The sequence below is a fragment of the Meyerozyma guilliermondii genome, genomic scaffold, assembly GCF_000149425.1.
Source record: "Meyerozyma guilliermondii ATCC 6260 scaffold_1 genomic scaffold, whole genome shotgun sequence".
NCBI lineage: Eukaryota > Fungi > Ascomycota > Pichiomycetes > Serinales > Debaryomycetaceae > Meyerozyma > Meyerozyma guilliermondii.
Genome location: NW_001809800.1, coordinates 1,439,027 through 1,454,449, shown reverse-complemented (window position 1 = coordinate 1,454,449; position 15,423 = coordinate 1,439,027). Strand labels below are relative to the sequence as shown.

Below are 15,423 nucleotides of genomic sequence, written 5' to 3'. Positions count from 1 at the left end.
CAAGGAGAAATCGTCGTTTGACCAGGAATCTGCCAATACCGTGGGCTTGGCTCCAAACCTCTCAAGCCCTTTATCATTGTTGGAGTTTGACCCATCGAGCTGTCGTAGAAAATGATTCAATTGGTTGACGAATGAAAAGTTACTCGCCGAGCCAAAATATTCTGCTTCTGTAGTGTCGTTTTGGCCCGATAAGTAGTCAGGAATTTCTAGCGGGCCTTTGCTGAGGATATTGTTGCTGGATTTGTTAGTAAATGCTTATTTTTGGGCTCATTTGTGTTTACTTACTCTCCTATATTACTTTTGTTGAGTTCATTAGGCTTTGAAGATTCTCTATATTTTGCTCTAAAGATACAAACTTCGCCATACTTAGCACACTCTTGGCACACAGGCTCGCCCTTGCATTTAATCTTGCGTTTTCTACAGTTTTGACAGGCCCGGGAAGTCCTAGGTGCTCTCCTCTTTTTTATCGGTTGCATACAGAAAGTGCGCGCGATAAGAAATATAAGTGTTCCAGGGGCCAAGGCTCATAACATAGAGATTGCAAAAAAAAATGTATCCGCAATACAGTTCATATCATTCTATATCGTTCTATTAGTTCTATCCTTATTGTCCAATAGTGTCTACCACCTGGTTATATTCCATTCTATCAGTTGATCGTTCTCACGCTACCACATTAGCCACCTTGCTAGTATGATGTTCCTCAATGATAGAAACATTGGACTCGGAGTCGAGCGTTGCCTGGTCAGAGCTTTGTTCTGTTTTCGTAAGTTCTTCAGATTTTCCTCGCAGGATGAAGTGTTTCGCAATGCGGGCCATGGATTGTCTTCCTTGCCATAATGGAAAGAGAATGATATACGCAGACGCAACAACGAGCCAGATCAACATAACAATGATAAGACCAGTGAAAGAGCTCTTTGACAAATCTCTCTTGGTTCCATATAATGCAACACAAATTATAATGTACACTCCAAGAACCACGAAAAGATTCACCAGCAAACTAAGCCATGAATGTCTCTTAAGTAATTTTTGCACATCTTTGGATACAAGCACTGCTTCTTTCTCTTCTTTATCAACATCGTCTGCCAAAGTGAGTTCTCCATTCAAATTACGCAAATCGAACGCATCCTTATCGGGTTTCAACAACGAAAATACAGCAATATAAATGGCACCACTCGCTAACGAGACAAAATTTCCGATGAAAGTAGCCTCTGTGGTCATCAAAGTATCTTTACTGAGTACTCCGTCCGCATAATGGTAGGTAGCACCAATCCAACTTGCAATACCAGTTGCGGTAGCGAGAGGACATCCAATTATCAAGGACAATTTGGTCATTTTGGGCCAGAATAACGTGTAGGTTACGGCACTGACTTCTGGAGTCAACAAGATTCCCAAGAAACTAAGAAGCCAGCCAACGGTGACTCCAATATAATTGAGTGCAGTTGCCAATGCAGCCATGAAAATACCAAATCCAACCACAGATATATGAGCTGCATTGACCAATTGCTTTCCAGAAGCACCGGGGTTGACGTAAGTTCGGTAAACGTCGTACGTAGTGACCGAAGAAAACGCAATCAACTCGGCAGAAGTGGCAGACGTCACAGACATGAACAATGTTACCAAACCAGCAGCAGCACCACTTTTGCCAAAGACTGCAGCCATTCCATAAATCACTGGCAATCCCGCATCAACCTCATACGACGACAAAGCATTGGGGAATGTGACCGAGGCAGTGTTGGTCAATAATGCTCTGCATGCCAAGCCCGCTGACAGTCCAAGAGAGAACGGAATAATCCACCAGCAGAGACTTCCCATCAAGTAACCAGTAAACACGCTCGAAGCATCAGAAGCAATTGCTCTTTGGGAGTATCCTGGATCGCCAAAAACCGAACTTAACCCACCAACAGCCACAGACCAGGTAAGAAAGAACATCGACTTGTCATTGAAAGAAAGGTAACTTTGGCCTGTTTCGGAAGGGAAAGCCTCTTGTGCCAGCACTAAAAGGTCGTACATCTTTCCCGGGGACCCAATGAGAGACGAAGAACAATAAACGGTGAAAGCAGTAGCGAGCAAAACTCCATAAATGATCACCGTATGGATCCAGTCTGAGACAAATGTCGCTTTCAAACCACCCAAAGCAGTATATACAACCACGTTGAGAGGCAACAAGAAACTAGCAGCAACGACATGCATTCCAGTGGTAGCAGCAAATCCTTGGGAACCTCCCAAGAGTAAAAGAGCCGAAATCAAGACATTCGTCGCCATACAGTAGACCAAGAAAACCCAGTGTCCAGCTTTGCCAAATCTGATATAGAAACATTCAGAAACCGTATGGGCGGAAGGGGCACTTCTCTTGATCTGTATAGCCAAAAATAAGAACAAAGTAATTTGAAGAGTTCCTCCAACTCCATACAAAAAGCCTCCACCTTGATACCATGAGAGTAACTCCACGATCCCGAAAGAAAGAAGGTGTAGCTGACCAAAGTCCACGCTGAAACAGTGCTCGAGGCAATCAATCCTGATTTGACGCTTCTCGAAGCTGTCGAAAAACGTTCGGAATTTTGCACCTGGCCCAAATAACTTGCAAGTACCCGAGTGATAACCACCATCAAAAGTGCAAAAGCTGCGCCCAAACCAACTGCAAATCCATATCCATAAGCTTGACTGAGAATTGGCTCCATTGTTAGAGTTGAACGGGAAACCGTTCAGAGACTATATAGTCGCCGCTAGCATAATGGACTTGACTCAAGAAACCTTATCTTATCGCACTTTTTGAGATGCGAGATCCGAGATCCGAGATCCGAATTCCCCACAGTAGCAGGCGAGATCCGAATTCCGAATTCCCCACGATAGCAGGCGAGAGCGCCGCGTTTCCGAATTCCGCATTCCGAATGCCGCTACCAGAATAAGTGCTTGCTAGTAATGCGCTCTGTAATCTTTCTTCCTTATCTTCCAGTTAAATACGGGCGATATCTCTATGCGTTACGACAACACCATGACTAAGAACTGGGAAGATGCAGCGCAGCTCAAAAGAATTTCAGTGAATAATTCCATACCCTCAAAATGGGTCAATGAGACAATCAAAGATGATATGATCAAAGCAGGGTTTTCCAATACCAAGGCTTATTTGGACTCAATTCTTCCCGAGGAAGAAGTTGCCATCACCGAATTGACCGTGCTTGAACTTCAAGTTAAGATTGCAAGTGGTGACTTGACGGCTGCAAGTGTTGCAAATGCCTACTGTCATCGAGCAGCATTGGCACACCAGATCTTGAACTGCTGTAGCGAGATCTTTTTTGACAAAGCATTGGAAACGGCAAAGAAACTAGATGAGTACTTTGCGAAAAACGGGACTGTGGTTGGAAAATTACATGGAATCCCCATCTCTCTCAAAGACCAAGTTGACCTTCCCGGGCTCGATTCGTCCATTGGGTATGTGGCCTTGCTCAATAAACCCAAGACAGAAATGAGTTTGTTGGCTGAGTATTTGCAGAAGGAAGGAGCCGTATTTTACGTAAAGACAACCGTTCCTATGGCAATGTTGGCCCCACAAACTGACTCCAACATTTTTGGTTACACCTATAATGCTTTAAATTTGCAATTGAGTACTGGTGGATCTTCAGGAGGTGAAGGAGCCTTAATTGGAGCCGGAGCCTCGCCCTTGGGTTTTGGAACAGATATTGGCGGAAGCATTCGTATTCCTAGCGCATTCCAGGGACTTTATGGATTGCGGCCAACGAGCAATAGAATCTCATATTTAAGAGTATCAAACTCGTATAGTGGACAAACAACCATGCCTTCTGTCATTGGACCAATGGCCCGGTCTCTAGCTGATATCGAGTATATCACCAAACTCATCTTCAATGGAAAACTTTGGAAATCAGACCCAAAAGTTGCGCCCGTTCCTTTCTCTGATAATTCCAGCGTTAAGCAAGAGAAATTGACATACGGATTATGGAAATTCGACGGAGTGGTCCGACCACACCCTCCTATTCAGCGTGCTTTGGAGGAAACAGCCAAATCCTTGAAAGCTGAGGGACATGAAATTGTCGAAATCCAGTTACCAAACATGGACAAAATCTATGAAACAGCGATGAATATTTTCACGGCTGATAAGGGCCTTGAAGTTCAGGAAATGTGTAAAGAGTCAGGCGAGCCTGTGGTTCCAGCTGTTAAAGGATTTGTTTGTTCCAAACCAGGAGAAAGCCCAATTGATGTGAATGAATGGTGGAATTTGTGCAACCAGCAATACGATTGTCAACAAGAATTCTATAAATTCTGGGAACAAACCGCAAGTATTACTGGATCTGGAAAGCCGATTGATGCTATAATTTGCCCTGTTTGGCCATTTACTGCTTTCTTGCCAGGCTACCATGATTCACTCAACTACTCTTGTCCATTTAACCTTCTTGACAGTGCTAGCGTTGTTGTACCTGTGAACAAAGTGGACAAAACACTCGACCCCATTGATCCAAACTACGTACCTTTGAATGACAGCGATGAAAAGGTCTACAAGACCTATAAACCTGAATTATTTGATGGAATGCCTGTGTGTGTTCAAGTTGTTGGTAAGAAGTTTGAAGACGAGAAAATACTCGCAGCAGCAGTAGTAGTTGACTATGCAACCAACAAGAAGTAGAATTCATAGCCGTTCATATATCGCATGCAGTCAAATATATGAAGATCTATAATTAACAAATGTACATGAATACATGACACGGTTTATTTGCCACAACTCTTTTATGTTTTTCGCAGCATTCTTTTTGCAGCATTCCTTCTCATTCTTTTCTCTTATTTTTTCGCACCATTTCCGTTATCAATAACAGGGCGTGTGGCGTAGTTGGTAGCGCGTTCGCTTAGCATGCGAAAGGTCTCCGGTTCGACTCCGGACTCGTCCATTCTTTTTTATTTTTATATCTCACGTCTCGTAGATCTCACATACATATGTCAGACCCAACACTGAAGGAGCTGGATTCCTCGTTCCAGCTGCCAAATAACTACTCCCTGATCACGCCCGCGTCTCTCGGACCACCAGGACCTTCGGCATCACATTCGGATGATTTATATGCTCAAATCAAGAATAGATCCAATGCTTCAGCCAACATAAATTCGTCTTTTCCAACTAGTTCCCGACTGCTGGCACTTCCAGAGTCCGTACGCGGAAGGCAAGTGACTCGTCAGCTATCCCTAAACACTTTCACCTCGTTTACGCCGTCGGTTATGGATCTTCCGTACATCTTGGGACCGAGAGACTTCCAGTCGACTGTCGAGTGTTATGAAGAATTGTTAACTAAAGCCGACAAATATAGCCGGGCGCTCCACGCTGTAGCCGAGGCAGCTAGTGATTTTGGTCAGGCGTTGGAGGAGTCCGTGAAAAGCCCAAAAATTAACTACCGTAAAGAGGTCAGTGAAGGGCTTGTAAATGCAGCTGGTTTGCAATATATAATAGGCACCAACGAGCTGATACTAGCACGCACACTTAAAGAGTCGTTTCAGGTCCCTCTTGCGGAAGCATTGGCTAAAGTCAAGCTGGATTACAAGTCAAATCACGAGTATTACCAGCAAGAGGTTCGAGAGAAAACCAAGAGGCTTCGTCAAAAAGAACTCGAGAATATTAAGCTATCCAAACTGAGAACGAGAAACCTCAATGCTTACAAGTCGAACCTAGTCCAGCTTACGAACCAGGTTGACGAAATTGATCGACTTAAGCATGACTACTACCATGAAGTGAATGCAATATTGGAGCATTTTAGTGGAGATCAACTAGTTTTGAAAACCGGCTCTTTCGTGCGGGCGCAGCTAGAAATCTACGAAGGTATAGCAAGGAAAGGCTGGTCTGGTGGAGGACTCGATGAGCTTTTGTCAATTGCTCCCGATCTCTTTGGTTCTGCGGTTGAACCTGAGCATCAAGTGGACACAGATGATGTACTAGCAGCCAATGAGAGCATACATTCCGACAATGACGATACTATAGACGCTATAAATCAAGGAGGACCACCCATTGCATCGCCAACCTCGGTCATAGAACGTTCAACTCCTGTTCATTCTGAACAAGAAAGCTGTTCGTCTCCCGTGGATACTTCTTTTGAGCTACCAAAAATTGGAAACTCTGATCTGGTCCTATATCGGAACTCGAGACTGCCTGTTGAAGACCACTAGACCACAGTGTGCTTGCGGAAACTTTTCATGGGTTTTAATCCCCAGGTTTCAAGCATTATGATATCTTCATCCCAGCCATTGCACATGGTGGTTAGCATCTTTTCACCAGTAAAGATAGCATTACAGCCCGCCATAAAGCATATAAACTGCTCGTGTTCCTTCATGGTGTATCTTCCAGCTGCCAATCGAATAATTGCCTGGGGCATGATCATTCTAGCCGTAGCAATGGTCTTGACTACCTGATCCAATTTTAGTCTTCTATTCGAGTCTTTGGGCAAAGCATCGATTTCTGCCTTCATGGGAGTTCCAGCAATAGGAACCAATCTATTAATTGGGAGTGATTCAGGATGAGGGTCCATATTTGCAAGTGTATGGAGAAACCCAACATGGTCGTCGGGGGTTTCGCCTAAGCCAAGAATGCCTCCTGTGCACGCCAGAATACCTGCTTTCTGGACATTCTTGATGGTTTCTAACCTATCGTCGAACGATCTAGTGGAGATAACATTGGGGTAATGTTCTCGAGAAGTATCAATATTGTGATTGTAAGCCGTTAAACCAGACGCTGCCAAATCCTTGGCTTGCTGAGCATCAAGCATTCCTAATGTCACACAAGTTTCCATACCAAGTTCATCGTTGATTCTCGACACCATCTCCGAGATCTTTCGCATACCCGACTTTCTTCCTTTCATATCTCTCCAAGCAGCACCCATACAAAATCGAGTGGAACCATTTTGCTTGGCAATAGTGGCAGCTTTCATCACTTCATCAATGGTGAGTAACTTTTCCGCTTTTGTCCCAGTATCGTAACGTGATGACTGGGCACAATATTTGCAATCTTCACTACATCCTCCAGTTTTGATGGATAAAAGTGTACACAATTGAACCTCACTAGGATCATGAAATTTACGGTGTTGCATTTGAGCTTGAAAGACTAATTCCATGAGTGGTGTATCATAGATTTCTTTGATTTGTTGCCGAGTCCAATTCTTAATCGGAGTCGTGGCGGACTTTGCACGCTCCATTGCAGATTGAGTGGACTCATTGGAATTTTTTTCAGATTGAAGAGAATCTTTTGTAGAATCAAGTGGAATTTTTGCACCCAAATTTGGACCATTGAGTGGTTTAAAAGTTGCCGAGGCACCAGCAGCTTCTTGAGCGAAAGGCTTGCGTAAAAAGTGCAGAATCTTGAACCCTCTTTTACAGCGAATCATTATCGTTCGAATAATGTTGCGGGGTTCCCAACATAAATCTCGTGAGTCATGACTCAAGATAACTCGATAGTCGCCAAGCAGTTGAGTAGTCGCGACTCATGAGCACCGGGCTGAATGCCCTAACGCACGTGACAGACGCACGTGCAACATTCATCGCGGTTTCGCTCGGTAATTTTTTTCAGTCGCAGGTAAATTCAATAGTATCACTACTTCTATAATAATGGCTCCAATTGTAAGTATTAGCGTTTAGAAGATCAGTATCCCTATTACGGGTGTGTTTGAGAGGACAATACCTTAACGGTTTAAAGACAGAATATTTGGGTTTTTTTTGATGCCTTTTCATAAATTTTTCACCCAAGCATTCATGCCAATGTGCATTGTTTTTACCACCATGAGCTTTTTTTTCTTTCTACAGGTGACTTAACCTTGTTAAGTGGCTTTTTTTTGCTCCAGTTCAACACCCCGTTCCTGGGCTATGCTGTCTTTATCATTTGATAATAGTGCGGTAGGCTAACAGGACAGACCAACAAGAAGGCTAAGGCTGCTAAGAAATTCGTCGTTGACACCAGCGCTCCAGTTGAGAACGGTGTTTTCGACCAAGAAGGTTACGTCAAGTACTTGGTTGAGCACATCAAGGTCGACAACATTGTCGGTAACTTGGGTGATGACATCTCTGTTACCGAAGAAGGTAACAAGGTTGTTGTTGTTTCCAACACCAAGTTTTCCGGTAAGTACTTGAAATACTTGACCAAGAGATACTTGAAGAAGAACCAAATCAGAGATTGGATCAGATTTGTTTCTGTAAAGCAGAACCAATACCAATTGCAATTCTACTCCGTCGCTGACGAAGAAGAGGAAGATGACGAGTAAATAATATAATACAGGGTGTTGACGAGATATGACGTAGAGAAAATAAAGTAGAAATTTGTAATAAATAGACAACTCTCGTCTTAGACAACTCTCATTTTGCTGGGTTCATAAGGAAAGAGCAATGCGATGCAACCAATAATCCCCACTACGGCTCCGCATATCCAAATGGGAATAGCAGTAGTAACTCCCGCAAAATAAGCAATGGTTGGTACGATCACTCCGCTGATTCTGGTTAAACCTATGCAAATTGCATTTCCAGTCGCTCGAGCCGCTGACGGCATCACCTCCGGAGTATAAGCATATATGCATCCGTAGTAGATGTAAAGGGTAATGTAAACGGCAGAACTCAAACCCACATTTCCAGCTCTATTGGTGACTTGAGTGTAGCCGAATAATAGAGCCATAGTTGATAATCCTCCAAATACCATTACACCTTTTCTACCAATCCAAGGCATATAGTAGAGCATTAGTCCAGCTATCATAGGTCCAAAGCAACTGCAAAGATTACTTATAACGTTGTCCCTATAGACGCCATAAGTGTCTGGAGCACTTATATTGTCACCTCTGGAAGCAAGATACTGAGGTAAAAAGGCCGAATAAAGAGGGTATGCTATACCCAAAAGGGCCCATGAAATCATTAAAAGAATGGTAGATTTTGTTGTAGTTTTGTTGTTGAACAAAATCTTGATATGTTTCCATGAATACTTGAAGGTATTGAGCAAATCGGCCTTGCTTCGAAAGTCTTGATTTGCAGTTACTTCTCCACAGCTCTGAAGTTCCTCTAAAGTCAAAGAGCACGATCTGTTGTATTTTTTTGCAATGTATTGAAGGACATCAATTGCTTCTGCATCACGATTGTTAGAAACTGAAAACTTTGGTGTCTCTTTCAATCTGACAACAAAAATACGAAGAAGGGCCATCACGAGCACAAACGCTCCATTAACGTAATAAGTGTATCTCCAGCCTTTATTGATGTGAGAAGGACAGTAATCAGCTGACTCACACGAGTACTTTGGAAGGAAAGCCCAAGCGAAAAGAACTGCCAAAGTTTGACCAATTCCCCAAAAAAAGGCGTAGAAAGTTAAAAGCCATTGGTTCTTCTTGGGAAGAAATTCCAAAAACACACAAGCATCCAAGACCAAGTTTCCTCCTGCTGCAAAACATGAAAGAAGCACAAAGAGGTTGTAGGTTGCAAAAGAACCCATGGCCCCGGCAAGGATTGTAAGTACAGCAGAAAGCAAAAGAGATAAATTGAAAGCCAACTTTCTTCCAATTAAATCTGCTCCAAACCCCCAAAAAAACGCACCCAAAATCATACCCAAGTAGAGACACTGGTTGCTGACAGGGTAGGTGTATCCAAACTGATAATTGACGAAAGTTCGAACACTGCTTTCAACATACATTAGTTGCGAATCTGTAGCGTAGCCCATACCACTAAGACAAAAAATCTTGAGATGGTACGGCGTGAATCCAATCTCGTCTATGGCATCATTTATAAGCTTTATCTTTTGGTGTAGAATACTGTCACCAGCATCGAGACCTTTCATGTCTATGGAACTGACATCTGATACACTTGACACTTCTGCGACCTCTGGTTCGGGTTTTTCCTCGTTCGTCATTGTTGTAGAAGAAATGGATAAGCCCGTCACTTTAAAGCATAAGAGCTACATCATTGCACCTTTGCAGAGTCTTGGAAATTCAGTTAATGCTTATTCTTCATGCAAGTATTTCTTGATCATGAAAAACTTTATAATTATTTCGGCATTGGTGGTGAGGTATTGGCGCCAAATTATGTTACTGGTACTCTTTTGATCAACCTCTTACCGAAAAAGGGGCTTTCGTACAAGATTTTAGATCTCCTAAAAGCCTTTTTCCTTGACAGAAATCAGACTGGGGTATGCTTGGCAGGTCTTGGCGCCAATAACTGCGCCCTCATTCAAAGAATTTGGCGCTCTGGTATACATGATTTTCATGAACAGTCATGTCGGACTCAGCAAAGAGTGGTAAGTGAGAACGCCACGAAATAAAACTAATGAAAACAGTGAAGTGTTCTGGTGGGTAATGGCTGCAAATTGCTTGGATTATATGCAGGACCAAAAGAGATTTAAGTGAATGCCATTTGATGATTTGAGTGAAAGAGCGACAGCAGTTTCCTTCAGTCTGTGTTGGGGTTGGGGTTTCCAACCACGCTTTACTTGACATTAACCGTAGGCATTGAGGATCACATGGCGCGGGGAGTATTTGGTAAGCGCGCGAGCATTTTTAGGTAAGATAAATAACCAGCGCTATGATTTGTTAGAAAGTGGCAGGACTCAACTCTACCATTTTTGATCCGTATGTATCAGAAACAGCCACGATTATCATCTGCATGTATCTGGGATGTGTATGGCCAAGTTGCAGCGTCCCTTTGTCTATTTCCGTCAATGTATTATTATCCGATTGAAACCCCGCGGATTCCATTTCCGCATTGGGATCCGGCCGCGAGCGTGAAAATTTGTTAGGTCACCATAAGCACAAGACAAACGTACTTTCTTATTTTCAACTTTTGTTCTAATTTTGATCATGGAAGTTGTCACCCGTGCCTCGTTGAAGGTATGTCCGTTCGTGAAGTCGGCCTCGGCCCAATCTCTTCGTCAGATGAGTCAGAAGTCGGGTTTGGCCAATCAGGCTCGTCAATGCCCATTCATGAATGCCGCTTTAAAAACTTGTGAAGGATCGACAAGATCGTACACCACTGCCTCCAAGCCTGTCAGTGCCACTGCGGCATCGGCGGCTTCTGGTGGCCAAAAAATCTCGACTCCTTACGTCTACAAGCAGGACCAGCTTGCCGGTCATCAAGTCAACCTTGGCTCCAAAGAGGAGGCGTTTGACTATGATGGGTTCTTGGGCAGTGAGTTGGACAAGAAACGGTCCGACAAGCTGTATCGTTACTTCAACAACATCAATCGGTTAGCCCATGAATTTCCTCGGGCTCATCGTACCGCTGAGGAAGACAAGGTGATGGTTTGGTGCTCCAATGATTACCTTGGAATGGGCAAGAACGAAAAAACTTTGACCGAGATGAAGCGGGTATTGGAAAAGTACGGTACTGGTGCTGGTGGAACCCGAAACATCGCCGGTCATAACCGACATGCCATCAAATTGGAATCTGAACTTGCGGCTTTGCACAAGCATGAAGCTGCGTTGGTGTTCTCGTCTTGCTTTGTTGCCAATGATGCCGTCTTGTCGTTGTTGGGCCAAAAAATGAAGGACTTGGTGATCTTTTCCGACGAGTTGAATCATGCTTCCATGATCCAAGGTATCAGAAATTCCAGAGCCAAAAAACATGTTTTCAAGCATAACAACTTGCAAGACTTGGAGGAAAAGTTGGCTATGTACCCTAAATCCACCCCCAAGTTGATTGCGTTTGAATCGGTGTACTCGATGTGTGGTTCTATTGCGCCTATCGAAGCCATTTGCGACTTGGCTGACAAGTATGGTGCGTTGACCTTTTTGGACGAAGTTCATGCCGTGGGTATGTACGGTCCTCATGGTGCTGGTGTTGCCGAGCACTTGAACTTTGAAGCCCACTTGAAAGCTGGAATTGAACAACCAGCCACTTCCACTGTCATGAACAGAATCGACATGGTAACTGGTACTTTGGGTAAGGCTTACGGAACTGTAGGAGGTTATGTTACCGGTAAGGCAAACATGATTGACTGGTTCAGATCTTATGCTCCAGGGTTTATTTTCACCACCAGTTTACCTCCTGCCATTATGGCGGGATCTAGTGAAGCTATTCGGTACCAAAGATCCACCTTGATGGACCGTATTGCTCAACAAAAGAACACTAGATACGTCAAAGACAACTTGAACTCTCTCGGAGTCCCTGTGATTCCAAACCCTTCGCACATCGTGCCGGTGTTAGTTGGTAATGCTGCTGATGCCAAGAAAGCATCTGACTTATTATTGGACAAGCATAACATTTACGTTCAAGCCATCAACTTCCCCACTGTCCCAATTGGCCAGGAACGGTTGAGAATCACCCCTACGCCTGGCCACGGTCCTGAGATCTCCAATGACTTGATTGGTGCACTTGACTCAGTTTTCTCTGAGTTGCAATTGTCTCGTATTGGTGATTGGGAAGCTCAAGGTGGCTTGTGTGGAGTTGGTGAAAAGGATGCTAGTGCAAGCAGCCATATTTGGACAGACGAACAATTGAACTTGACCGACAAGGACTTGAACCCAAATGTGTTTGAGCCTGTGATCAGCCCTATTGGTGTCAGCTCTGGTATCATGGTATAGTCACTATGATTCTCCATAACACCTAAAATTGGATTTACTTTTTCTTGTCTTTCTTTTGTTCGTGCTCAATCTTTTAGATTAGCGTAGCTTTTCCAAATATATGCCACTATAACCCTTCGCAACCTCTTTCAAATCATCTCTAGCCTTTTGAAAAATTACTCCATCAACAATTTTCTACACAATCTCAACGCTAAGAATAACTTTCATACCTCCCTATCTATAATTTTAATACCTTTTTCTGCCTAACCTTGACTCTCTTAACTTTGCAACTTTCGCTCCTGTACGCTCGCAGGTGCGAATCATCGCGTCGCGGACTAACAACAAACAACCTCACCAAACACCCAATGTCCTCAGACTTGCTACTGATTTACATCAGTCGGGTGCTACATATCCTCCTTCCACCGGAGGCAGGTCTAGACTTCATACGGACTTTGAGTGAGTTTTTTTCAGCATTTGTAGATGCTTCATTATCGCGAAGAAGAGACTTGGAGTTGGAAGTTTCATCACAAATACGAAGTCTTTTCGCTCAAAAAGGCTGGGAAAGCAGCAAATTCGATTCATTGCTACATGATATAGATCGCATGACTTCCGTGGATAGTATCGTGGATTATTTGAAGAGTGTCATCAACAATCTGCGACACGAGATGAGCCCATTACCAAAATCTCGTCAACAAATGGCGCCTCCTCCACTGCCATTCAATATAGGAACTGGGATCTCGAACCTCCGGTCATCTCCATTGCATTCAAATGCCCCGAGTGGCACTTTGGGCGAAGTAATACAGCCTTACTACAAGACACTTTCTGACGAGACAATTCTTCAATACCTTCCATACACACTACTTGGCCTTGATTCCAAATTGTTTGTGTTCAAAGATAACTCCGTGCTGTTGCCCTCCAAGCTCAATAACAGCTATGCATCATTACTCAACCAGGTTCTAGAGCTGGCTCTCTTGTTCCGTGAGTTGAAGAAAAGAACCGAATCTCGATCCATGGACCTGTCTCTTATAAAAAGGCTGTTCCTCAGCTTCTTAAACTCAGAATTGAACTCGTACTCTGGAGCCGTTAACGCCATATTCCAAAATAACCCTTCGTCAATAATAGGTGTACTCAAAGAAATTCATCCAAAAGTGATCACCTTAAGAGTGCTATTCCACTTGTCTGATAAATTGGACATACAAGGAGACGAATTACTCACCATAGTGTATAATCTTACAAAGCTTGGCGATGTTGAAGTCCAAAAAACTTCTAATCGGCTCTTCTCAATGATGTCTGTACCATACTACGAAATGGTAGAGCATTGGCTCCTCAAGGGTCTGCTCGTTGACAATCTGAATGAATTCTTTATATCATTTGATCCCCAGGCTGAAAATATCAATGAAATCATCCAGTTTTCAACCTCAAGAATACCCGTGTTTCTTACCGCCATAAATAAGAACATTGGGTATCGAATATTTCAAATTGGCAAGATGATCATATTCTTATCAAAATACTGTAAGGAACTCGAATGGTTGAGCTCGTTTACTGGCCATCACACCGGCACCATACATTCATACAAAGGTCTCGCATCCATGACTGCTCACCAATTGTCGCAATTGGTCAATCAAATGAACCTGGAGCTTTTGAATTACATGACATACGTCGTATTCTACAAGTTTGAGTTGTTTGTCCATCTACTTAATTGCAAGAGATTTATGTTGATGGAGGCCAGCGATTTCATAGAGAAAATCATTACCAATGGCAGTGATATATTCGATGAGCCATCAATATCACTAACTTCGGGGCAATTAGCGCGGCTACTAGTTGATTCTATCAAGTCTTCATCTGTCAAAAATCTCGACTTCCGATACCAGTCCCGCTTAGACGCTAGAATCCTCGAGTTGAGTCACGGCACAATTGGATGGGAAGTTTTCACCTTGGAGTACAAAGTAATTGACTTACCCATCAATAGCATTTTAAGTTCCAATGGTGGCATTACAAATTACCTAAAGGCGTTTAATTTTCTTTGGAAGGTTCGGCATTTCACGTCAATTCTCAATGCTGGATTCATCGAGAGTTGTAACTTACGGCGTAATGATTTGAAGTTGGTCAACCGCAGATTTTCCCAGATCAAGCAGCAAATGAAGAGAGCTGAGTTTCTGATGAACCTGAGGGACCGGCGAACCTATTGGATCATCAAGACGTTCAACATTGTTAATGTTGTGCGCCACGAAATGCTAGGGCTTTTGGAAGCGATAACGTACTATCTATCTTATGATGTCATCGAGGACAGTTTTCAGCGACAATTGCTACAAAAGTTTTTCAAATCACGGAAGGGATCCGGATGGGAGTCCGGAATGCCGGTGTTAAGCACCAAATTTCGCAACCATATCTCGGAGTTCCAAAAGCAGCAGGTTGACGCGGGCGAGAGATCCGGGGTACATACCGAGCTCGACGTGCATGAATACAATTTGGACGAGCTAGTCGATATCCATACGTCATACTTACTGAGCATTGTCAGGTCGAGATTGTTGGATGGTGATGTAATTGGCAAACTATCGGGCCGAAGTTTCGTTGCCCAGATATATCTGTTTTTGGAGATGATGTTCCAATATGCTAACAGCTGGGACCAATATGCGGTTCTTTTGGTTAATTATGTTGGAATCGTGAGCCTTGAAAAAGGGCTTACTCAAGAAGCGCCCGGATCAGAGGATATTATGGAGCTTGATGATGACTTGGAACGCAACGAAGAATCATTGCAAATCCTCACTCACAAGATATATACCGAGTTGTACCTTGGACAATTCAAGCCGCAAAGAGATGCGTTTGTCCGAGATTTGAAAAGCGATAATGAGCTACGGACATTGGGCCGGAGTTTATAACTCGGACCACCGCCTCACGCACCGACGGACCGGTTAATGCACAA

The 15,423-nt window shown here is 43.5% G+C and overlaps 7 protein-coding genes and 1 non-coding gene across 8 annotated transcripts; 5 read left to right on the top strand and 3 right to left on the bottom strand. All coding sequences in view use genetic code 12, as the record gives it.

Moving 5' to 3' along the window:
• Positions 1–660: 660 nt before the first annotated feature.
• Positions 661–2,262, bottom strand: PGUG_00824 (sodium:solute symporter family protein; the record flags this gene model as incomplete). Its single annotated transcript, XM_001487397.1, has 1 exon — positions 661–2,262. The coding sequence occupies one exon, from the start codon at positions 2,260–2,262 to the stop codon at positions 661–663; it is 1,602 nt and encodes a 533-aa protein (XP_001487447.2).
• A 712-nt stretch (positions 2,263–2,974) lies between these two features.
• Positions 2,975–4,636, top strand: PGUG_00823 (uncharacterized protein; the record flags this gene model as incomplete). Its single annotated transcript, XM_001487396.1, has 1 exon — positions 2,975–4,636. The coding sequence occupies one exon, from the start codon at positions 2,975–2,977 to the stop codon at positions 4,634–4,636; it is 1,662 nt and encodes a 553-aa protein (XP_001487446.1).
• Positions 4,637–4,822: 186 nt separating this feature from the next.
• Positions 4,823–4,895, top strand: PGUG_05969. The gene has a single exon. It is a non-coding gene; the product is annotated as a tRNA-Ala (tRNA).
• A 46-nt stretch (positions 4,896–4,941) lies between these two features.
• PGUG_00822 (uncharacterized protein) lies at positions 4,942–6,156 on the top strand (the record flags this gene model as incomplete). Its single annotated transcript, XM_001487395.1, has 1 exon — positions 4,942–6,156. One exon carries the CDS (start codon positions 4,942–4,944, stop codon positions 6,154–6,156), a length of 1,215 nt encoding a protein of 404 aa, XP_001487445.2.
• BIO2 (biotin synthase) lies at positions 6,153–7,367 on the bottom strand (the record flags this gene model as incomplete). Its single annotated transcript, XM_001487394.1, has 1 exon — positions 6,153–7,367. One exon carries the CDS (start codon positions 7,365–7,367, stop codon positions 6,153–6,155), a length of 1,215 nt encoding a protein of 404 aa, XP_001487444.2.
• A 950-nt stretch (positions 7,368–8,317) lies between these two features.
• On the bottom strand, positions 8,318–9,856 carry PGUG_00820 (uncharacterized protein; the record flags this gene model as incomplete). The annotated part of the gene is made up of 1 exon (XM_001487393.1): positions 8,318–9,856. The coding sequence occupies one exon, from the start codon at positions 9,854–9,856 to the stop codon at positions 8,318–8,320; it is 1,539 nt and encodes a 512-aa protein (XP_001487443.1).
• Positions 9,857–10,799: 943 nt separating this feature from the next.
• Positions 10,800–12,521, top strand: HEM1 (5-aminolevulinate synthase; the record flags this gene model as incomplete). The annotated part of the gene is made up of 1 exon (XM_001487392.1): positions 10,800–12,521. The coding sequence occupies one exon, from the start codon at positions 10,800–10,802 to the stop codon at positions 12,519–12,521; it is 1,722 nt and encodes a 573-aa protein (XP_001487442.2).
• A 344-nt stretch (positions 12,522–12,865) lies between these two features.
• SPC98 (Spc98p) lies at positions 12,866–15,379 on the top strand (the record flags this gene model as incomplete). The annotated part of the gene is made up of 1 exon (XM_001487391.1): positions 12,866–15,379. One exon carries the CDS (start codon positions 12,866–12,868, stop codon positions 15,377–15,379), a length of 2,514 nt encoding a protein of 837 aa, XP_001487441.2.
• Between the last annotated feature and the right edge of the window lie 44 nt (positions 15,380–15,423).